General features: G+C 39.7%; 1 protein-coding gene across 1 annotated transcript; it reads right to left on the reverse strand.

Moving 5' to 3' along the window:
• Nucleotides 1-3,225: 3,225 nt before the first annotated feature.
• On the reverse strand, nt 3,226-6,868 carry med8 (mediator complex subunit 8). Its single transcript, XM_072390187.1, has 7 exons — nt 6,809-6,868; nt 6,439-6,560; nt 6,058-6,202; nt 5,845-5,985; nt 5,674-5,761; nt 5,371-5,595; nt 3,226-3,565 (listed from the first exon to the last, which is right to left on the reverse strand). The coding sequence occupies exons 1-7, from the start codon at nt 6,812-6,814 to the stop codon at nt 3,495-3,497; spliced, it is 798 nt and encodes a 265-aa protein (XP_072246288.1). The 5' UTR covers nt 6,815-6,868; the 3' UTR covers nt 3,226-3,494.
• Between the last annotated feature and the right edge of the window lie 17,522 nt (nt 6,869-24,390).

Genomic DNA, 24,390 nt, shown 5'->3' on the forward strand with positions numbered 1-24,390 from the left:
AGGCCATATCTCAGCAACCAGTTGGTCTTTTGACATCAAACGTGTAACACAGACTCAAGACTCGTTATCTAAGAGGCCCAAGAATTTTGGTGATGTTTAATCTATAGGGGGCGCTATATTTGGCAAAAATGCATTTTTTCTCATATCTTTTGACCCGTTTGTCCAAATTTCACAAATGAGGTACCGTTGGAATCGCTGGATATGTACGAGGTCAACACACCCTATGACGTTCCATTCGCGCCATCTTGGATTTTCCGCCATTTTGAATTATATCAAAAACCTTCAAAACGCATTACAGATCACCCAGATTGTCTGATTTCCACGGGACTTGACATATAGAATCTTCAGACCAAGCCTCACAAGAGCTATCATGTGGAATTTTTTTATTTGCTTCCGTTTGCCCGAAGCAGCCAATCAAACTCAGCGCTGACGTGCCAAACAGGACGTGAGGCCATATCTCAAAAACCATTTGATCTTTTGACATCAAACTTCTAACACAGACTCGTGACCAAGTCTTTAAGAGGCCCAAGAAGTCTGGTGAACTTCCACCCAGAGGGGGCGCTATAAGTAGCAAAACTGCATTTTGCTCATAACTTTGGAGCCATTGGTTCAAATTGGACAAATGAGGTACCGTTGGAATCCCTGGATGAAGACGAATTCATCTCAAACACCAAACTTGGTGTATGGACTCATGATGCCTTCCTGAGCAACCGCAGGCTTACCTGCTATTCTGCTAGACCCCGCCATCGCTGCTTGCAGCTATATTTTGTTTTGTATTTTTATCTTCTCAAATGTTTCACTGGCATTTCTGAGCATAGAGCGATTTGACACATTAGGTCACTACTCACTGGTGGGATACTCAGTTTTCTTAAGATAGCAACGTTGATTATATTGTCGGGATAGATTCATGTCCGGTTCCAGCAACTTCTGCTTGATGTACCCAACATTATACTATTTATTGTAATTTAAGAGGCAGCTGTCATATTGAGTTGTTTCATTATCCACAATGTTCAGCGAGGCACAGAGCTGCTTGAATGGACTGGAAGTGATTACAAAATCTCTCCTCACACATGCACAATATTGATTTACGAATTCAAAATTTTTAAATAACAGTTCAAAATGTATCTTAAGAAATCAGTTTTCACAGTGTGGGCCTGTGACATATCTTCAAACCACAGACACTCTAACAGTGACACAGACTTGTAGTGTCACTATTGTGAGACCTTTGTTTCACCACTTTTCTTTGTCATGGATAATTGATAATATAAATAGACAATGCAGCTTGATAATATATCATTTGATGCTACATCAAGTCATATGTAGTTAATCCAAGCCTTTGAGAGAATTGTTAGGCCCTACCACTATTATGCTAAATATGACCATTTACTGCTTAAAATAAAGCTTTGTTGCATTTAAATTTTTTATTTTTTTTTACATGATAAACTAATATGTTGTAGCATCAAACTTATCTTCCATGTACAAGCAAAACTAAAGAAAGTGGCTTTAAAAAGTAGCATCACAAGTCAGAGATTTGGTTTTTACCTTTTTTTTCTAAAAGATGCAGAAAACACTCTTTATAACTTGAAATTAAGACATGATTTAATAAATACTAATTAGATTGAGCATTTTTAAATGGGATGGAAATGTTTGAATTCCTGCAACTCCATTATCACTGAGGATTGGAATATTTTTGAAAAGACAAGCAAGACATATTACTTAGAAGTTAAGTCAAATTTTTACCAAGTCAATGTGCAACTGCATTTTCAGACATAAGAGCACACAAGATGTTACTTTAAAGCCATGGACTAAATGTATATTCAAATTGATGAACGAGCATGAGATTCGGGTGAAGTTGTGACAGTAGAGTTGACAGACTGATAGTGCACCATTTTATGTGGCCTTCAGTGTGAGCCTCATTAATATACATTAAATCATAAACAGCCATTAAAGTGTAAGATGCAAATTTGTTAAGAACATTTTGCTTAAATACAGCTTATCCCATCACAATAAGAACTCATATGTATATAGTCCTCAGCAGGGAGAACCTATTCCATACATTTACAGTTTGACCTTTTCACAGAAGACATCTGGTCTATTGCAGTATCAGCTATCACTTAAACAATTTTTCCAATTGTTATAAATATTTTCCTAAATAGATTTGTCAAAATTTATCACGAGGACCAAGTACTGACATTTCGAACCATGACTTCAGAGCTCTGAACAATTAACATGATAACTGATACAATGTAATTCTACTTGTGCTTTTTAAGAGCAACATTCATCCAAATAGTTTTTTTTCTGATTTGTTTGGTATGAATATCTTTTTATCCAAGATGCCAAAAAAACATGTAAATTCATTGTAAGTGGATCCGTTTAAAGAAGGTACACTTTTATGGAAATCAAAGTAGAAAAGTAATAATAATGATAAAAATAATATCGACAATAACCAGTTTCTCGTGCTTTAGTGTATTTCTTAGAGCACATAAAAATATACAGACTCAAGATTGTAAACCTGCTTGAAAACTACAGTTCATAACCACAGCAATAAAAAGATTGATCACTCAGGAAGGTGTCATCTTAACCTTATTGTAAAGTAGAAAAAACATATATATAAGAACTTATGTACAAAGAAAAGTAGTCAGTCCTAATTAAAACTATAAAGCATTCTGGATTGCAATAAGGCAAATTGCATCGATCTCAAACCTCCGCTGACCCTTCTATTTTGCAGGATGTTACCTATTAGCTCTTTGTTTATAATTTAGCACTCATCGGTGAACACAAGTGTGACCTTGTGCAGCTTTGAGCTGTCTCAGCAGAGCGTCTGACTACGCCGGCTGACACAGCGAGACGTCTGCCTGGGTGGGAACAGAGGGTGTATGTAGGTCAGCCATGACCGTGCAGTGACAGCAGCACGGTCAGTGTGCTGTGCAGCAGGACAGGGATTGGAGTGGACAGACCCCCACACACATCAGCAGCAATACTTCCTCATTTCTCCCATTAAACACTTTGACATTATCAGGCCACACTGAGCGACGTCCATCCTTATTATTCTCACCTTTGGAAGTGCAGCAAAATGGACAATGCACCAGAAGAATAAAGTGATAGAACTACAGAGCAGACAGAATGTCCCTTTTTGTTTTTATACACATAAACAGGCCTTTAATTGTTCTAGTACTAAAGAGGAATTAATGTGAATTTTGTTTTCAATACCACACAACCAAACAATTCTTTCTGAAAATGTTTATTAGAGAAGTGTCATGTGTACAGCTCAGATATAAACCCTCTGCTGTCCCTTAATTGATGACATACTGCCATCTAGTGACACAAACAGTGAGGCTCAGACATTAAACAAAAATGAAAATGGCTCTGTGACAACCAGAAATAGCATAAGTCCACATTTGAGACAGTCTACAGATCATGTGGCCAAAAGAATAAAACATAAAAACAGCACATTGTGTTTGTGTCAATAAAATGTTAAATTAGGAAAAGAAAGCTCATCGGTTGTAGGGATGCATTGAGCCCGATGCAGACTTAATGTTTGTCTTGATGCTGCTTGGCATTTTCCCTGAGAAGAAAATAAAAAAAAGACAAACTTAATTTGCAATGTATGTTTTTTTTATTTTTTTTATATCTCAAACCAGAAATAAATCAGATATAGACTGTGATAGCTGCGAACCCCGTCATCTGCTCTCACGTCTTTTACATAATTCTACAAGGACAATCAAACTCATTTTCAAACTCTATTCATGACCAAACTGGCCTTTTTAAATCAGATAAAGTATGTGTAAATATGAGTTTGAAGAAGATTTGTTTAAGCTGCAAAACATGTATATTGTCTGAGGAGGGGGACATTGAGATAATTTAAATGAGTAGCTCCAACTTTAATTAAAAAATAGCTGATTTACTTCATCTCACAAAAATTAATTAGATGGCTTTATATTTTCAAGTTAAAAGGCACAAAATTAAGACTACTGAGCATTTGAAAAAGGCTACTACAGTACTTGTAGCTGGAAGTTATACCCATGCCAAAGCCACATACTGATGTGGCTTATAATGAGCTGATGCTGGTACCCCAAAGGCCGGCCTGGCAAATGAGAAGGCTACTACTTGGTTTACTGGGTGGTAGCGCATGCATTTCATGCAGCTATACGTTTGATCAGTGTTCCTAAACTTCTGTCCTCAAGGTGACACTGCCCAGCATTACTTTAAATGTTTCCCTGCTTCAACACACATGTTTGAAATAAAAGGCTCATTAACAGGCTCCCATAGAAGCTGTTGATCAATCAACTTGTTTCAATCAAGTGTGATGGTGGGTAGCATCTAAAACATGCTGGACAGTGGCCCCATAGAATGGGACTTGATGGACGCAGCATGAGATCATCTATTGCCTCAGCTTGGCATCAGCATGGCAATAATAGCAATCCATTGTGTTAGAACACTTCCTCTGGTGGCCATTATCATGCCATGGCTTTCAATCTACTAAGTAGTCTATGGCTTTGGTTACTAGAATATTGACGTTAGCTGGAATAGCTGCTGATTGTGCTAGTTTTAATCTTTACTATTTAGCAGAAGACTATGTGATACACAATTAGCAGAAGATTGTGTGGTATACTACAGCAGACTTGGCTATTACTGCAGTATATGGCTACGACCAGACTCTTGAAATCAATTGCTTGTGAAAGACATATTCGCTAAATAAAACTTCCTAAATAAATGAATAAACAAGCTGTATCAGGCTGATGGAACTGAAAAATAGTTGAACTAAGAATCAGTCTAATTTAAATACAAGAGATTAAAAAGGAATTGTCAAACATGTTCTGAAAGTGTCGAGCGTTGCTGAAGTCCTAAAGTAAAGAGACAGGCTTGTTCCAACGGTAAGGTGCTAATCTGAAAGGCGATTCTAAAGGGAGGAGTGAAAGTCAGGACTGTGAATGAATCCCAAACACTGGTGATGACAATAACCTTGTACCTAAAACAAATGACTGGTGGTGATATTCATGCATGTATCTATTTCCTATGAATTTCTTTTTGAATGATTATCTTGATTCTTCAAAGAAACAACATCTTAAGTACCATCATCTGAAATGTTTTTCCCATTTAATTTCTTTCTAATTTGAAATGCATGCAGGTCAGTCAATCAGGTTTATCTATCTTATAGCTACTTCTAGTTTTCTATTCTTTCTTGCCACTACTTGGGCTGTGAAAAGTTGGTAAATCAACTACTGCAGCCTAACATTATTACTGTTTTCGTTAAAGATTTTCTCTCATAGCCTCCTAAAGTTATGTTGGATGTTGTTTTGTTGCGTTGGCTGTAGCCGCTCTGTGTGTAATGCTGTGTTTGAAGTAGAAATACTAAACTGGGTCTCCTACCTGGCTGTCCTTGCTGCTGTTGAGCCACAGGTCCTCCCATACCAGCCTGCTGGCCTGCACCACTTCCAATAGTGACCTGTTGTAAAGTTGGACCACTCAGGACAGAGTGTCCAGGAGCCACTGGACCAGGAGGCCTACATTTGGAAAGTCCTTTTCCGAATGCAACAGCTGTAACTAACAAACTAGTGTCAGCAGAGTTGAAAGATGGTTTGTTCTGTCGCGCTCCTAGGAAAGAGAACATGAAAATCCAGTTTTATTGTGATATCAATTTAATATAGAACCTACATAAAAAGCGTAACATACCGGCACTGTCTGGATCTCTGTCTTCACGAGGGTTGTTTAGCTTCTCCAGCAGACTTGAGCACAGCTTATTCAATACCTGAATCTGCTTCTGTTGATGAGATTTGACAAAATAGGGAAAAACAATGGCAAAGACTACAAATGACTGATCATTCCACACAGTAACTAACTGACCTGAGCCACCTCTGGACCAATTCGTGCTGCCTCTGCACTCAGCTGTTTTTCCTGCTCCTCCACATCTGGATCAGGTTTGGTCCTCAAGTAGTCTGGTACAATTTCATGGCTGAACACCGGGACACGCTGCTCTGTGAGTTTCTAAGAAACAATAAAATGACAGGTGAGATGGATCACTTATAAACAAGAAAACAAAGTTTCAGAGATACTCACTGCCAGGTCCTCATCTCTGTCTGGAGACAGAAGCAGGGGTATTATAACCTGACTGCGAAATGATGGTGTCTTCTCATTTTTGAGGAGTTTATTTATGTTATTGAGCTGCCCAGACAGAAGCGCAAAGTTGTCCAAAACAGAGGGCCTAAGTGACAAAAACATAATTTAAGTTATAGTTTAATACAGTCCAGATGCAATAAAAATGTGGTAAGCATCAGTTACATATTCAGTGTCAATAACCCACAGGTTACATTTTGGCACAGCAATATTTTCCCTATTTGCAAATTATGTCACTGTCCAAAATTACTGGGTAAAGGAATTTTACTGGGTCAAAGGGCACTAATCAAACCGTTGCCCCTTAACAAGAAATGTTTTACTCACCATGTCAAACGCTCGTATTCGTTTTCCAACTTGTTAATGAAACTTTGGAGGGCGTTTTTCACGAGAGACACCCGGGAGACGAGCGAGTCCACTGCAGCTTCTAACTGCTTCTCTTCTCGTTGCTGAAAAAAAAGTTAGTTTTTTTTAGGGGGGGGGGGGGTTCTAATACAGCAAACATGAGAATATCAAAATGACTGAGCTAATGTGCTAAACGCTACATAACAAGCTAACGCTAGCTAATGCCTGTCCAACAAATGATAATAAAAAAAGAGAGCATAAACGAGTAGCATAAAAAGTCAGTGTATATCAATGACCATTTTTATTGGACTAGTATTGATCAGTCGTTAGCAAAACACTTTACAAAGATTACCTGCATTGTTGAGCGACAAAACTAGCTGCTAGTGAAACATATAACCACTTCCGGCTCAGGATTGTCAAAGTAAAAGCGTATTTTCTTCTTCAACAGTCAGTCTCGACTCGGTGATCCCTGTCTGTACAGCGTTGAGTGGTCCTCCAGGGCCTAAGCACAGTCGCATTTATAAAGCATCACTAAATTTCATTCATAGTTGTTTAAGAAGTTGGACTTTTTTGTAAAACTCATGGCCTAAAATCAGACATAATTAACGAGGGAGCGTTTACAAAGGACTTAGGAAGAGTGGAATAGTTCCCCCACCCCCCAGCGACCCTGAGTTGGTTTTAGCAGGTGTAGAAAATGGATGGATGGACACTCTAAACTAGACACTTGATTAATTTAGATAAACCTTCCAATTTGCAAACTTTATTTTATGAGTTGTGATGAAATATTAATGATGGTAATTACATCAACTTAATTTTGCATGTAATTTAAACTTCATTGTTAATGGGTGTAAAACAAAATTCTACATACATTCTACATCTAGTTCTCATAACTTGACAAAGTTGGCATGCTAACTTTATTTTCCTCCACATTGACCTCCAGATTTCAAATTACCTCTCCCACACATGACGCGCCTGGACATGTTCCGATGTGCTCAGCAAGAGAGAGCTGCCGGGAAAAGCATTATTCAAATTTAGCTTGTTTCACCATGTGACTAAGCCATAATGTTACCTAAATTATGTCGAAGCCACAATTTTTAAATATATTTTGTTCATTCACATAGAAGGCTTTGACTCACAGCCTCAGTCACTTATTAGATTTTAGTTAGGTTTGTACTTTTGCTAGTTTTAGCCACTACTAAAATACTGATCGTCAGTTTACTTATTACTTATTTACTGATTAAAAGGATTGAGTTTTTTGTCCAAACTGTTGCCAATATCATTCTAGCAGTATCACACAATACATGTGTGATGCTTGTGTACTTGACTTGTGTACTTGACTCTTGCATCTATAGTTATTACATAGAGACTGACAAAAAAAAACAGATTCATGTTTTTGTTTTAAGTTTGCCAATATTGTTTTAAAGAGTGCAAACTGTTTAAATTTGAATCCTCTACACAGACAGTATTGCTAAAACATTACAGGTTACACCATGGTCATGGTAGGGAACTTCTGCCACGTATTCACCAAGACTGTTTTTGTTCCTTTAAAACATGAGGTAGCCTAAGATCACATCTGTCAAGAAAGCACTCTCATGAAACTCAGGAAAAAGTCAGATCTGCGGAAAGTTTCTCCTTCACTTGCCAGTGTTGCACTAGTGCAATGTCCACAGAGAGAGAGCTTTTTGAACACCTTGGTCAACATTTGAAAAAACACGGGACTGTGATATGTGTTTTTAAGAACTGCAATTTCAGCACTAATATTTATGGTACATTTTCCTCCCACAGAAGCCGGAAGCATACACCACACACACTGCAAGGCTTTAAAGAAGACCTGCTAAAGAGGTATGCAGATGTAGATGACTGCAGCGATATGGGTGTTTCCTTTTCCTACAACACGACCACTTGTCACCTGTTCTCAGATGACTCCGCAATCGAGTACAGGGAACTCACGCAGGACTTTGTGGACTGGTGCCAGCGGAACTGCCTCCAGATCAATGAGGGGAAAACTAAAGAAATGGTGGTGGATTTCAACAGGTGATCATTCAGCCCCCCCGACACATCCAGGGAATGGACATCGAGATGGTGACATCTTATAAGTATCTGGGTGTGCATCTGAACAATAAACTGGACTCACAACACAACTGCTCTATATAAGAAAGGCCAGAGCAGATAGAGTCTAGACTCTATCTGCTCTGGAGACTGAAGTCTTTTGGAGTGCAGAGGGCACTCCTGAAGACCTTCTATGACACTCTGGTGGCATCAGCCATCTTTTATGGAGTGGTCTGCTGGGGGAGCAGCATCTCGATGACCGACAGGAAGAGACTTGATGAAATTATCAAGAAGGCCAGCTCTGTCCTGGAGTGCCCCCTCAACTCAGTGGAGGTAGTCGGAGGAAGGAGGACGATGGCTAAGCTGTCATCCGTGAGAATGACCCCCATTCCATGCAGGAGACTGTAAAAGCTCTGGAGAGCTCCTTCAGCGACAGACTGCTTCATCCGAAGTGTGTGAAGGAGCCCTATCGCAGGTCCTTCCTTCCTGTAGCTGTCAGACTTCACAGCAGTGTTAGTTGTGGAGTCTCACAAGACACACACTCTCAAGATTGAAACGTTTAATGTGCAATATTATATCAACAGATATATTCCCATCTGTGCAATGTGTGGGCGCTTCAGGGAGAAATAGTTATTTTTGACCAGAATTTATCATTTGATGCACATATAAAACAGGTTTCTAGGACTGCCTTCTTTCACCTTCGTAATAATGTTAAAATCAGGAACATCCTGATGCAGAAAAACTAGTCCATGCTTTTGTTACTTCATGATCGTACTACTGTAATTCTTTATTATTGGCTGTCCCACATATTTTCCGAAAAGCCTCCAGCTGATCCAAAATTCTGCAGCTAGATGAGAACTAACAGGAGAGATCATATTTCTCCAGTTTTAGCTTCTCTTCAATGGCTCCCTGTTAAATTCAGAATAGAATTTAAGATTCTTCTCCTCTCTTAATGACCGAGCTCCATCATATCTTAAAGATCTAATTGTAAGATATTTTGGTAACATTTTACCTGAAGGTATCGTCATAACAGTGACATAACACTGTCATAACGTTACATGACACTGTCATGAACATGTCATAAACACTATGTCAATGTCATAAACATTTATGACTGCTGTCATTAAGTGTCATTCAGTTTTTGTAATGACAAGTTGACATTGTTTGGGTTGTCTTGATTATGACAACTTGTCAATGTCAAGTTGTCATGATTAGGACATCCCAAACAAATCTAATGTCAAGTTGTCATGACAAAGACAACTTCTGGTCATGTCACTTTGATTAATGTTAAGTTAAGGAACGGCTGGTATAATTGGGCTAACAGGGCTCAGCCCTCCCTACATTATTCAATAAAAATGAGAATATAATATAAAAATATATCTGCAAGCAGCGATGGCGGGGTCTAGCAGAATAGCAGGTAAGCCTGCGGCTGCTCAGGAAGGCATCATGAGTCAATACACCAAATTTGGTGTTTGAGATGAACTTGTCTTCATCCAGGGATTCCAACGGTACCTCATTTGTCCAATTTGAACCAACGGCTCCAAAGTTATGAGCAAAATGCAGTTCTGCTACTTATAGATGGCGGAAAATCTAGTCAGACGGAAAATGACGTCATAGGGTGCGTTGGACTCGTCATGATCCAAGGATTCCAACGATACCTTGTTTTTGAAATTCGAACACACGAGTCAAAAGTTATTTAGCTGAATGTGCTTCAAACTTTGACATGTTGGTGGCGCTAGAGAGTTTAGAATGTGGGCACCAAAATTGTTGAGTTTGCTAATGGGATGGTCCTAAAAATATGGGCCAAATTTCACAACTTTTTACCATTGCGTTAATAGGGCTGCCATAGACTTCAATTGCAGCGGAAAGTAGATCAATACTAATAGGAAAACCAGCTAAAACAATAGGTGTCTGCAGCTACGCTGCTAGACCCCCAATAATTCAATAAAAACTTTAAACAAATTGTTTTTTAATATTTGATCAGAGGCGGAGCAAAATCTGAAATGAAACCCATGAAATCGGTGAAAACGGGCTAATTAACTTTGACACAAAACATCAAATGGCAACAATTAAGTTTAGTTGTGAACACTGTCCCTTGGGTCTGCTACATCAATCCGTTGCTTTGCATCCTCCGACGGATTGTCTGGTGGCCTATGGTCCGCTATTTCCTTTATTCCACAGCATCCAGCCGTTCCAGGACTGAACAGAGGTTTACTATGGCAACCTCATTAATGTGTAAATCTGTGACAGCAGAGTATGCAGTCAAGCTCTATGACTTGTTCTACTCGGCCACGGGCATCAGACCCAGATATATTCGATTCTACCTGCTCAGCTAATTCTAACAGTGTTTGCACAATTTGAGGGAGCGCCATGATCTGCGTCCTCTAAACTTTATTCTGATCTGTGCGGGTCAGATTCTGGTTAGTGAAGCACTCTGTGGTGAAGTGGTGGGGGGAGAACGAAGAAAAAGATTTTTTTTTTTTTTAAAACAGGCGCGTTGTTGTTTTAGCCTCATCTGCAGCAGCTTTGCTAGCTGGAAAAATGGAGCGATGGCTTTAAAAAAAGTGTTGCAGACAGTCAGCAGCAGCAGGCGTCCCAAGATCAGCCACCAGAACCACCACCAGAGAAAAGAAGGGCACTGACCGGGTCGACACCGGCGGCTGATAAAGGTTCGAGGCTCCGTAAATATCAGCCCGACTTTTTGAAATATGGCTTTTCCTGCACAACAAAAAAAACAGCGTTGACTACCCACAATGTGTCATTTCCTCTGAGGTGCTGGCACACGAGAGCTTGAAGCCGGTAAAACTTAAGAGACATTTAGAGTAAAAACACAGCAGCTTAATTCATAAACCAATTGATTTTTTTCAGCGCAGAGAGCAAGAACTAAAAATGCAAAAAACAGTGGTGAGTGAATGTACTACTGTCCCTGCAAAAGCCCTGGCTGCTTCATATGAGCTGGCATATCTAGTGGCATCCGTCTCGCAGCTGTAGCAATCACGACTCCTCAGAGTTGAGAGTGATCTTCGCGTGTCTAACATAAAGCCATGTTTAAGCTCTCAGAAACATAGGTGTTTAAAATTAAGCCTGGGCTGTTTTTCTACTATGTTTTGTTAAAGTTTAGCACGCGCGGTTATCGTTTTATTTCATGAAAAAGAAAATAAAGTTTTCGTTATTTGTTTAGGTACATTTTAACCACAACATGATGGGATGTTGCGACCACTGTCGGTCCGTTACTCGGAAAGTTAGCCTCTTGATGCTACTTCATGTTTTTCCAAAAATCACGGACAGCAATGCATGTTAAATTGGGGGTCGCGACTCAAAAAGGTTGAGATCCACTGCTCTAAAGACCAGGCAATTCAATCAATTTCCTGGCACATTTGCAATGTAATGCAATGCGGCTGTGCACACCGCTCCCTACCGAACAAGATGGGTAGCTCAGTCAGCAAGGACCGGAAGAAGAGCTGATGTCACTCTGCTTCGCCACTTAGATTGCTTTTTCGTTTTCGAATCATGGGCAGTACTTTGCAGGCAGACCATGAAAACAAAAAAGCAATAATGTGCAGTCTTGAAGAAGAAAATGCAAATGCAAATGGAACTAGAAAAAGCTGTTCCTGCGAAACAGCAGTGAGAATGCTTTTTAAGTTGAATGGGATTAGTTGAACATGCTCAAAAAGCTGAATCTAGTGAAAATTTAGCAGAAATCAAGTGAGTAATAGTTAAAATGGCTTCAGCGTAATATACAGCAGGGAGTGGAAGAGTGATGTCATTAGTGATAGCAATGTTTGTCAACAGCTGCAGCTTAACGAGCTCTCTCCCTGTATAACCTGCAGAAATTGCTTTTTTGGATACTATGACCTGTGAGAAAACTGGAAGAGCGAGGAAAATAATTTGAAGACCGTAAGAAGCAGAAGGCTTGGAGGAACGCGGCAATGTAGTTTTTATTTCAATGGAGTGAAAGAAATTTAAACGGCAGCGGGTTGAACACAGTTGAACCTGTCTCTGGCGTCAGACCAAATTTCCATTGGAGTTAGTGAGAGAAATTGAAAGGTTTCTCTCGCTTCAAGGCTCATAGCTGGAATTCTGTAAATGTGATGTAACTACTCTTCAGTAGTTACATCAGCTGAAAGAGGACCAGTGTACCTACATTTTAAGGTATAATTTGTTTGTCTGAGTTAAACAGTATGAAAGTTTTTGTTTGAATATCAGAAAAAGTTAAAATGATCAGTGTGCCACTCTAATCTTCTCATTCATAAAAATCAAGAAGGAGCAAAAATGTTCATGGTTTTGAAACTGTCATATTTCAGAATTGGCTTAATATTTTAAAAAGCTGAATTATTTGGTAATAGCTGAATGTCTTGTGAACATTGTAAAGTTTGAATGGTGTCTCTAGCTGAAAATATGCTGAACTAGTTAGGTTGGAAAGAGGAGGAAGTTTTTGAGGAGTTGAAAGAAATTTCCATTCATTTGAATGACGGGAAAAATTTGAATAAAAGTTAAATAGTTTAAAAAGTATAAAAGATATCAACACCAAAAGTCATAGCCGGAATGTGCTGAACAAGCTGAACGTTTGCAGGAGTAGTTAAGTGCCAAAAAAGAGAAACAGGAAAACAATAGCGAGAATGCCTTAAAGCATTCTCACAATGATTGATTACTACTTTAATTTATTAGTCCAATAATGCAGCCATGTTCTTAAAATGAAAAAGCATTTCTGCAAATGCGTTTTAATTTTCAAATTTTACATTTCAAATTGAATTTTGGTATCTATTTGCTGAGGCATATTTTGAAACTTAAATCTCAAATGTCTATTTCTTTTTAATTTTAATTAAGTGAAAGATTGAGCACTCTTGGAGAAGAAAATTAAAATGCAAATAGGATGATTGATTACTAATTTAATTTATGAGTCAAATAATGCAGCCACATTCTTAGAATGAAAAAGCATTTCTGCAAATGCATTTTAATTTGAATTATGGTTACGATTCGCTTCCATACATAATTTTAGTTACTGTTTGTGTAAATACAATTACCTTTTCTTATATTTTATGTCTGCATTTTCCTCTTTCCAGCAGCTTTGGTCCCTCATATCGTCTAGGTTTAGTTTTGATTGCCAGTAATATTATTTCAATAAACTTATTTTTTTATTTAAACCTACTGTCTCTACCTCCTCGGTCCAGAACTGTGTCCTTGTCCACCCACTTCTTGTCACAGTAATTTAATGTTTGGTTATGTCATAGTTCCCTCTGAATAGGAAAATTTTATGTAGCACAAAGTAGCAGCTAAAAGACAAACTACACTGCACTAACTAGCTTAGCAGCCCTGAGAGATATTAAAAGCACCCTTTGTTCAAACTATTTTGACAGGTGACCTTTGACCTATTCCGGGTTGCTCACATCTGGACAGGTGGCCTTTGACATCTAAGGGAGTGGGGTTATAGGTAGGGTTAAGGAGGGTTTTCAGCTGAAGTCAGGAGGTTGTGAGAAATATATTTGTTGACTGTTTAAATAATTGAAATGTTGCATTTGGTGTTATGACAACAAATCTGCTTTGTTACTGTTTCAGTAAGAGACCTGGCAGTCCATAGGTTTATATGTGGCAGCATCTGACAGAGCAACACACTTCCATTTAACAATTCTGAGGCTATGTCAGGATTAGTCAGCAATAACTAAACAGTCTTAATAATGAACATATATGTATATATACTAATATTCCATCATGACAGATTTCTAACTGTTATTCTTCTGAACCCATTGCACAGGAATTGGAGGTTTTGTATTACCACAATTGGACTACGGTTTCTTCAAATTTCAATAACCTTTGACAAAAGAAATGATTCAATAAAGGAACAGCAATTACAGCAACGTACAGATTTGATTAGTGATGTGAAGGTAAGCTGCCAGTTATGGTCACAGTGTTCTGTTTTTATACTTCAACTTTCCTTTCTTTACATCGTGTGTATTGTGCGAAGTGAGCCTCGACATCACAGAGCAGGGTATGCATGACTGTGTTGGTTGCATGCACACCTCCAGCTGCTCCGTTGTGAAACACTGCAGGCATCCCATGGTCTAAGTGACACGACAAACACAAGAGGGAAATGGTCTCGTGCAAATATACCAAACAATATTGAAACATTCAGTTGAATAAAACACAGAGTACGCCTACTTTTCTTTTTCTTTTTCATTTTTTTAACATCCAGCTAATTATGAGATAAGGAACATAGTAAAAAAAAAAGACACTGATCTGATAGAACAATGTGATCATTTCACCCTGTTTGTTACAGAAATCATAGTAATTATGCAAAAATGTCAAGAAAGATTATTCAAGAAAACCCCTGAATCAGGTTCATATGCACAGGGAGCTGTTAATGTAATCTCAGAATAGCTGTATATTTGCATCTGCACCGGACAAGATTAACTCAATAAGCCAACTTTTGTTGCTCCTCATACTTTATGTTACTTTGCTGGTAAAAAATGTATCTACCTTCAGTTGACCAGTGTAAAGAACATTTCAGGAACCTTGTTACTCATCCTTAAAACTTACTCAACATTTAATTAGCTATATTCAATGTGATCTTCATTGCAATTTATTATTAATCAAGGTGATCACACACAGCCAAAGACAAGCAGCAAAGTATTCAGGACTGCACAACTAAGTTTTCAGGACTGTACTGTACAGAAAATGTAAAAAAAAAAAAAAAAATCATAACAACATGCAAAGGAATTAAACTACGGTCAAAATTGAGTTATCAAACAGTGAAACATGTTCCTAAAGCAAACCAATCTTACCGTCGCATTATCCACCGCGCATGTGTTGAACTCTGCATGACTGGTAAATCAAAAATGTGAAAACTAATTGTTAGATTCAGAATATTTAATATTGCGTGGCTAATTTAGAGCTTTTGCCCCCCCCCTTTAGTTAAATGATAGAAAGTTTCTTTTTTTAATATCACCTTTACTGCAGCTGCATGAGACACCTTAGCTACGTATATATGTGTAGTTTTCATTGTCTGCCGACTATTGATTCTACAGAGTGGCATGTGTTGCCTGTTGTCATTCTCCTCACCAAGATTTTTTCTGCCAAATTAATTTATTTTTCTCCGTATTATCCATCCATTTTCTAAACCCGCTTAATCCGCTGGTCGGGTCACAGGGGGGCTGGAGCCTATCCCAGCGGTCATCGGGCGAGAGGCAGGGTACACCCTGGACAGGTCGCCAGTCCATCACAGGGCCACACAGAGACGAATGAAACAAACAATCACACACGCTCACACTCACTCCTAAGGACAATTTTTAGAGTCACCAATTAACCTAACATGCATATTTTTGGACGGTGGGAGGAAGCCGGAGTACCCGGGGAGAACCCACACATACACGGGCAGAACATGCAAACTCCACACAGAAAGGCCAAAGGTGGGTGCTGGTATTCTGTTTAAAATAAATATATAGTTGTCTTTAATAATCCAAGGAGGGAGATGAGGTTAAAGAATCTGGCCAGCACCTTCAGTTTAAGTTGATTTAAGAACTACAAATCACTGGCACATAAGATCAGGAAGGTTTTCATGTTCAACATCTTTTACAAATCAAGCTTAAGAATAATGTCAGCAGTGGTCTTAAGGTTAAGTTCAGGTAAAATCTAAGAGCATAAAGGAGTTTGGTGGGCATAAAGTGTACAGTTTACAAGGTCTTTATGCAGAACAAAAGCATGGAGCTTTAACTTCAGCTTAATCAAATCTTTTGTGTCAAAAAACAACATAAAACACGGCTGAGGCAGTAAACGAGATGCCATCAACAGTTCAAGAAAGATTAGACTTTGATCATTTTTATTATATTTAATCACGAGTCCCCAGGAGATCAGTGTGTTTTCTTTGCATGTTCACCTTTTCGTTCCACACTGTCTACTCATAAAATCGAACAATTGTTCATGTCTGAATCTTACCACAAAGTCACCTCAGTTGAGGTTATTGTCTTTTGATTTCAAATGAAGGATGGATTGAGCAGAGTCTGAAGTCTTTAAGGCTGAATAAACTTCTTTAGGAAACCCACTTCTTAAACTCAGGCCTCGTGTGCTGGTTAACAGCTTAACTACAATCAGGCATTAAGTCGGATTCAGGTCCAATATTTTGGAATGTTGCAATATTAACATTATTTTATCAGGAATATGTGTGAACTGGCTTATTGAAGCTTTGAAGAGCAGAGTCTAATGTTATCCACTTTCACCTTTGACTTATCACTCTAAACATGTTTGTACAAGTGCAGCATTACACTTGTGAAATACTTTACACTGACGCCACTTCAGAGTAATTCATCAGAAAGTTGTCTTATTTTCTACATTTCCTGGTTGGACAATTGCATTCCACCCCTAAAAGGCTTTGTGGAAAGATAACTCTTGACTACATTTCAATTAAATTCAATTAAGTTTTATTTATATAGCACCGAATTACAACAAATGTCATCTCAAGACACTTAAATAATATAGTCCAATTCAAGCCAATTGGAATTCAATTCATTGTAATCATAATCCAATGCAATCCAATTAATTAATTTAAAAATAATCCAATTCATTCATATAGAGCCAATTCAAAAACGATATCCTATCTAAGGAAACCAACAGATTGCACCGAAACTTGTCTTCAGTCCAATCTCCCATCCTGAGCATGCCTGAGGCGACTGTGGAAAGGAATGACTCAGTTTTAACAGGAAGAAACCTATGGCAGAACCAAACTCAGGAAGGGTGGCCATCCGCCTCGACCAGCTGGGGTTTGAGAAGAAAAGAGGGGGAAAAAACATAATTCAAAGGATACTTGTTGGAACAGGGAAACACAAGTTAATAACCACAATAATGTCACATGTACATAATATCATTTGAGAAATTAAACAGGGGGAAAAGAGAGCAAAGTGAGGAAAGGTGCGACAGATGAGGCCCCCCTGCAGTCTAAACCTTAGCTTAGTTTAAGTATGGGATGTTTCAGGATCACCTGAGCCATCCCTAACTATAAACTTTATCAAAAAGGAAAGTTTTAAGCCTAATCTTAAAAGTGGAAAAGGTGTCTGTATCCCAGACATTTACTGGGAAGTTCTATGTACAGTTCTCATCAGAACTCTACCTGCAGCATTTTGGAACAGCTGGAGGTTTTTCAGAGAATATGTGGAACAGCCCAATAATAAAGAATTACAGTAGTCCAATCTTGAAGTAACAAATGTATGGACTAGTTTCTCTGCATCACCCTGAAACAGGATGTTCCTGATTTAGGCAATATTAAAAGGTGAAAGAAAGCAGTCCAAGAAACCAGTTTTATATGGGCGTCAAATGATAAATTCTGGTAAAAAATAACTCCAAGGTTCCTCACTGTAGAACTAGAAGCCAAGGAAATACCATCTAGACTATATCTGTACTATACAACTACACAATTTCTCCCTGAAGTGGTCAGGTCCAAAGAGAACAACTTCAGTTTTGTCTGAATTTAGAAGCAGACAGTTCTGAGTCATCCAGGTCTTTACGTCTTTAAGACATGCTTGTAGTCTGACCAACCTATTGGTTTCATCTGGTTTCATAGATAAGTACAGCTGACTATCATCAGCATAGCAATGGAAATTTATGCCATGCTATCTAATAATGTTACCTAATGGAAGCATGTATAAAGTAAAAAGAATCGGTCCAAGCAGAACAAACTGAAATCTATCAGATAAATATGACTTAAACCAGCCTAATGCAGTTCCTCTAAACCCAATAACATGTTCAAGTCTCTGTAACAGAATACTGTGATCGATCGTATCAAATGCAGCACTGAGATCCAACAGGACAAGCACAGACACAGGTCCGCTATTAGAGGCTAAGAGGAGATCATTGCTAACTTTCACCAGTGATGTTTCTGTACTATGATGAATCCTCGGAATCCTGACTGAAATTCTTCAAACAGATTATTTCTATGTAAATGATTACAAAGTTGAGCTGCAACTATTTTTTCAAGAACTTTAGACTAAAAAGGGAGATTGGATATAGGTCAATAATTAGCCGACACTTCTGAATCAAGAGTATGTTTTTTTAAGTAAAGTTTTAATTACAGACACCTTAAAAGTCTGAGGTACATATCCTGTCAACAAAGATAGATTGATCAAATCCAATAACAGGAATGCAAGATGGCGCCCCTGAGGTTGGCCGGCCGTCTCCCTCTGCTGAGTATTTTGTTGTTCGTTTTGTTTCTCCTGTCTGTCTTTCGGAGTACATCACCGCTTCAGGTGTATGATCGCCTGACGCTTCTAACCATACAGAAATCGCTGGGAAATACTCCCAATCTGCGGCCCTGGCGAACATTCGAAGACGCCGCCACCATTTCTGGTGTCCATTCCGCCGCATCTATGGCGGATACCCTGCTGGCTCCCCCGCAATAGTCGCCGCCGAAGACATGGAAAACGAGGTGGAACTCTCGCTAAACTTAAATCGTACCTGGCTTCTCTCCGTAATAATCCTCGCCGCCTGCTTCGCGGATCCTCCTCGGACTACAGAGGCCACGATCTTCGGAGTTCCATGGAGCACCGATACCGCTGGCTTCAGCCTGTTCTTCGCGGTAGCGGGGCGCCGCTCCCGTGTTGTCGGTTCGTGCGGACCTCCCGGCGGGGCTGTGTGCCGGGGAATCTCCGCTCGCTCAGCCGCCTCTCTCACCAGACGGACTGAAGCGCAGCCCGCACGGCGCTGATCAACACCAGATCTCTTACAAATAAGATTAATTTTGAACACTGTTTTACATTTGACAATCTGGATTTTCTTCTGCTGACAGAGACCTGGCTAAAACCAGGTGACTGCAGCGCCTTCTCAGAGCTCCTCCCACCCAGCTGTTCCTTCCTCCGCACGCCGCGAGCTGTCAGAAGAGGCGGCGGCCTGGCTGCTGTATTTATGGAGAGCCTCCATGTCGAATGATTACCCTAAATAATTATTCCAGCTTTGAACTGCAGACGTTTGTGGTTGATCTCACTTACCCTGCACTGTGTGCCATAGTCTATCGTCCGCCTAAGACCAATAAGAACTTTTTTCCAGAATTCTCTGAACTTTTATTATCAGACCTTATTATTAAGGCAGATAAACTACTGATTTGTGGTGACTTTAATATTCATGTCTGTTGTGAAACAAACCCACTGGCTACTGAGTTTAAAAGCCTTTTGGACTCCTTTGGCCTCACTCAATCCGTCACTTCACCAACACATGATCACAGGCACACACTTGATCTCATCATTTCACATGGGCTCTCAATCTCCCTGAGGGAAATTGTTGACATAGGCATATCGGATCACTTCCCCATTCTTTTTTATTTTTCTGACCCCCCCACCCGTCAGCAAGTCTGTCTTCCTTGCTCGCAGACGTTCTCCACAACAACAGCCGGAGAGTTCACTGCTGCCTTTTGGTACTCCCAGCTGTGCGCTGATGCAGGGCTTCCTCCTCCTCTCCTCTGTCCAGATCAACTTCTTTCCGCCCTCAGTTCCACTTGCTCTGCGATTCTGGACTCCATCGCCCCATTTAGATCAAAAAGTTACAAGATTAAGGTCAATCCCTGGTTGAATGACCACACTCGTCGGCTCAGACAACAATGCAGGCAGGCTGAAAGGCAATGGAAGAAGGACAGACTACATGTATCTCTGGGCTGGTTAAGGGACAGTTTGGCTGCCTACCAGAGAGGTTCGAAGGAGGCCAAATCCAAATATCTCTCCTCCATTATAAATATCAGCTCTCACCATCCAAGACTGCTTCTTAACACCATTGACTCTGTCATTAACCAACGCCCCTCCATCCATCTCGCCCCTTCCACAGCAACCTGCGAAGAATTTGTCTTCTTTTTCGCGTATAAAGTGTCATATGTTAGACAGAGCATCACTAATATAGACAGGTCCCCTGAAGATGTGTGTGCTCCTCCTGTACTTCTAACCATTCTTGAGCAGTTTGAGACAATTTCTCTGCCGTCCTTCACTAAACTGGTTAGTGGCATGAAACCTACTAACTGTCCGCTGGATTTTATTAAAGCTAAGTTTTTAAAAAAGGTTTTTGATTGCGTTCGACCAAGTTTACTTGTTTTTTATCAACACTTGTCTTATGTCAGGGTCTGTCCCAGCTGCTTTCAAACATGCTGTAGTCAGACCCCTTCTTAAAAAAAATCGCATCTTGACCCCTCTGTTTTATCTAATTTTAGACCGGTTTCTCATTTACCCTTTCTGTCAAAGGTACTGGGAAAAGTTGTTATTAACCAGTTACAGTCTTTCTTAGAGAAAAATGATATTCTCAAAAAGTTCCAGTTCGGTTTTAGATCCCGACACAGCACTGAGTCAGCACTTTTGAAGGTGCACAATGACATTGCCCTGTCTGTGGATACAGGCAGTCCCACTGTGTTGGTGCTCCTGGACCTCACAGCTGCCTTCGACACAGTTGACCATGCAGTACTTATTACCCACTTGGAGCAGTACGTTGGTGTCCGAGGCACCGTCCTCCAGTGGTTCAGGTCATACCTGACAAATCGGACCTTTTCTGTGATGTTTGGTGACCACTCCTCTTCTCAAATTCCCCTTACATGTGGGGTCCCTCAAGGATCGATTCTTGGCCCTATCCTGTTCTCCCTGCATTTGCTGCCCTTGAGTACGATAATAAATAAAAAACATGACCTGTCCTTTCACTTTTACGCTGATGATGTGCAATTATATCTGCCATTGAGACACATCAAAAGCTCTGCACTCAACAAGTTATTGGACTGTCTAAATTACGTGGCTAGGTAAGAATTTCCTGCACCTTAACAACAGCAAAAAGGAATGTATTCTGTTCTGTACATCTCCACTTTTTCTGAAAACTCGGGCATCCTGGCCCCTTCTTTTAAAACACACATAAAAAAATCTTGGTGTGATGTTGACAAACAGATTAGTTCTGTGGTAAGAACTAGCTTCTTCCAACTCCATCTCTTGGCTAAAGTGAAGCCTCTTCTTAATAGGCAGGACCTTGAGAAAGCAATCCATGCTTTTATCATCTCTAGACTGGACTATTGCAATGCCCTGTATGTTGACCTCTCTCAGTCTTCTATTGGACGTCTCAACTGGTACAAAACGCTGCTGCCCGATTTTTAACCAGCACGTCCAGACGCGAGCATATCTCCCCTGTCCTTTCGTCGCTCCACTGGCTTCCAGTCCGTTTTAGAATTGATTTTAAACTTTTGATGTTTGTTTTTAAGGCTATTAACGGCCTGGCGCCCACCTATCTGTCCGAGATCCTAACCATTCGGGACCCTGGCAGGGCCCTACGCTCCTCAGGCCAGCTTTTACTGGATGTCCTCAGATCTAAATGTAAACAGTGGGGTGACCGCTCTTTCGCCGTTGCAGCCCCCAGATTGTGGAATAAACTGCCCCCTGACATTCGCACTGCTACAGACCTCAACCTTGAGTCTTCAGTCAAAGCTGAAGACCCACTTTTTTAGAAAGAAAAGGAAAGGATGATGAAATTAACTCTTTAAAACTGTCGGGCTGATTTCAGGGGGAGTGGAGTAGTCTAGCCGCTACCCCAGAAAATCTCCTTCTTTTTCATAGCCCAGTATTGGCAGGTGTGAGTTAAGCATTTAACTATTTTTATGTCTTTGTTTTAATATTTATTTTATGTCGGTTACTGTTTTATGACTTGCATGTAAAGCACTTTGGGTACCTTCTGGGCATAAGCTGTCTAAATACAAATCAGGTTCTAAAGATACTTCTAAAGCTGCTGCACTTGATGATACATCAGTGATGATAGTGGGAAGGATTCCATTAATATTCTCTCTGATAGAAACAATTTTATTGATAAAGAATCTCATGAAATCATCACTGCTCAGAGTTAAAGGAATACATGGCTCAACAGAGCTCGTACTCTTTGTCAGCCTGGCTACAGTGCTTTAAAGAAACCTGGGATTGTTCTTATTCTCTTCTATCAATGATGAATAATAAGCAATTCTAGCTTTACAAACGGCTTTCTTATAAGTTATTAAACTATCTTTCCAGACTAATTGAGACTCTTCTAAATTAGAGAAACGCCACTGTCTCTCCAGCTTTCTTGGAGTCTGCTTTAAAGCACACAGCTGTGAATTATACCAAGGAGCCAACCTTTTCTGACTAATTACCTTCCTTGTCAGAGGGGCAACCAGTGTTGTACGCATTGAAACTATAGTGCTGTCAACAAGAGAGTCAAGTATTGCTGGAGTAAAATTTAGGTAGCCGTCCTCTGTCATGGCACATGGCAGTGAAGAAAAGGATGATGAAATTAACTCTTTAAAACTGTCGGGCTGATTTCAGGGGGAGTGGAGTAGTCTAGCCGCTACCCCAGAAAATCTCCTTCTTTTTCATAGCCCAGTATTGGCAGGTGTGAGTTAAGCATTTAACATTAGCAGGGTTTTTTTTATTGTTATTTTGATACAGCCATGAAATATGAAACGTTTCTGGACTGAGGGTGTTTTTGCAGATATGTGTGTTCAATATAGCTATTGTTATATTTTTGACCAACCAGTGTGTGAAATATAGTATGACACTCTAGATGTAAGTAGCTATTACACAAGAACAAGCTGTGGTTTATTTCTCTGTGCTCTGTGATTTAAGGGCTGTTTAAAGACTTTTTTGTCTCTTGGAGATAAAGGACTTTTTGATTGTAGCTGTTCATTTTCACAGTTCACATATTTTTAGATGATTAAATAGGCAGAGGTAGAGTAAATTGCATTCAAATGCCACAAATGTTTGAGTGCATTGAATGCAATCTGTTAATTGTGTTATTAAAATTGATTTGTAGATACTATAAATAGACATAATTTAGGCTAGTACTTCAAAGTGAATTGACTGATTGGTTGATTGATAGATAGATTGATTGAGTGATTGAATTACATTTCCCCCAGGGATATTAAGGGAATATGAAGGGAAGCAGAAATATTGAGAGCTTCTACCTCAAAAAAAGACCATTAGAGACAGCCCCAGGTACTACCAGCAGCAGTGAGGCCCAGACAAGCCAGCAGTCTAGGTTCAGCAATATTAGTGATAAAGAGCAGTCAGCTCCCACTGTACATGATGGTCATGCTTGGATAGTTTGAATTTACCATGTAGGCTCATATTCAAGTTGTTTGTCACTGTAGTTATAAAATTACAACTGTCTTAAACATCACAATACACATAGTTAACACAGTTGACAGACGTTAAGACAGAAGAACAATAATTACTGTGCATAATACATAAATATACAAGCACAAGTATGTATGTATGTACCGCGGCTGTGTATAGGCTGTGTATATGGCATTAAACTTCGCTATGCCATGGCGACCCCACACTAGCTTTGTGTCCCGTCTTGGCCGCCCTAGTAAAAATGTCCTGGATACGCCACTGATTACATGTGCAAAAAAAAAAATTAGCCTAACTCTGAATGGAACCAGTTCCTCATCCATGGTTAATGCAGGCCAAGGGTTGCAGTTTTTCCTCGTATTTTGGAGAAAAAACGTATGTCTTTTGGAGCTTTTGGGATTTGTTCTTCATCCGTACACCAACTTCTTGTTTGTCATCCTTTTCATCTTCTTGTCCTTCCACCTCCACCTTTTCTAAATCAAAGTTTTTTAGCTGAAGGAATCTATTCTAAAACCTGTTCGGCAGTGAATCCTGCACTGATGTCTAAGGCACAGAGAGAATTGGGGGTGTGACAGCCTTTGAATCTGAAAACAAATTTTTTTTCAACTTGATCTGCGTCTGGGGTCATGGAAAGGCGACTCTGCCACTGCATGAGAAAGTTTTAGTCCCCTTCGTTGCCGCTGCCATAAACTCTCATACAAGCTAGAGATTGCGGCTGCATCTTTTGGTTAAGAGGCTAAAACTAACAAGCGGCTGACGCTGTAGTTCGCACTGAGAACACTAGGTGAGTATTTTTACT

This window comes from Leuresthes tenuis, unplaced genomic scaffold (genome assembly GCF_036924035.1).
Source record: "Leuresthes tenuis unplaced genomic scaffold, fLeuTen1.0.hap1 SCAF_7, whole genome shotgun sequence".
In the NCBI taxonomy this organism is placed as follows: Eukaryota; Metazoa; Chordata; class Actinopteri; order Atheriniformes; family Atherinopsidae; genus Leuresthes; species Leuresthes tenuis.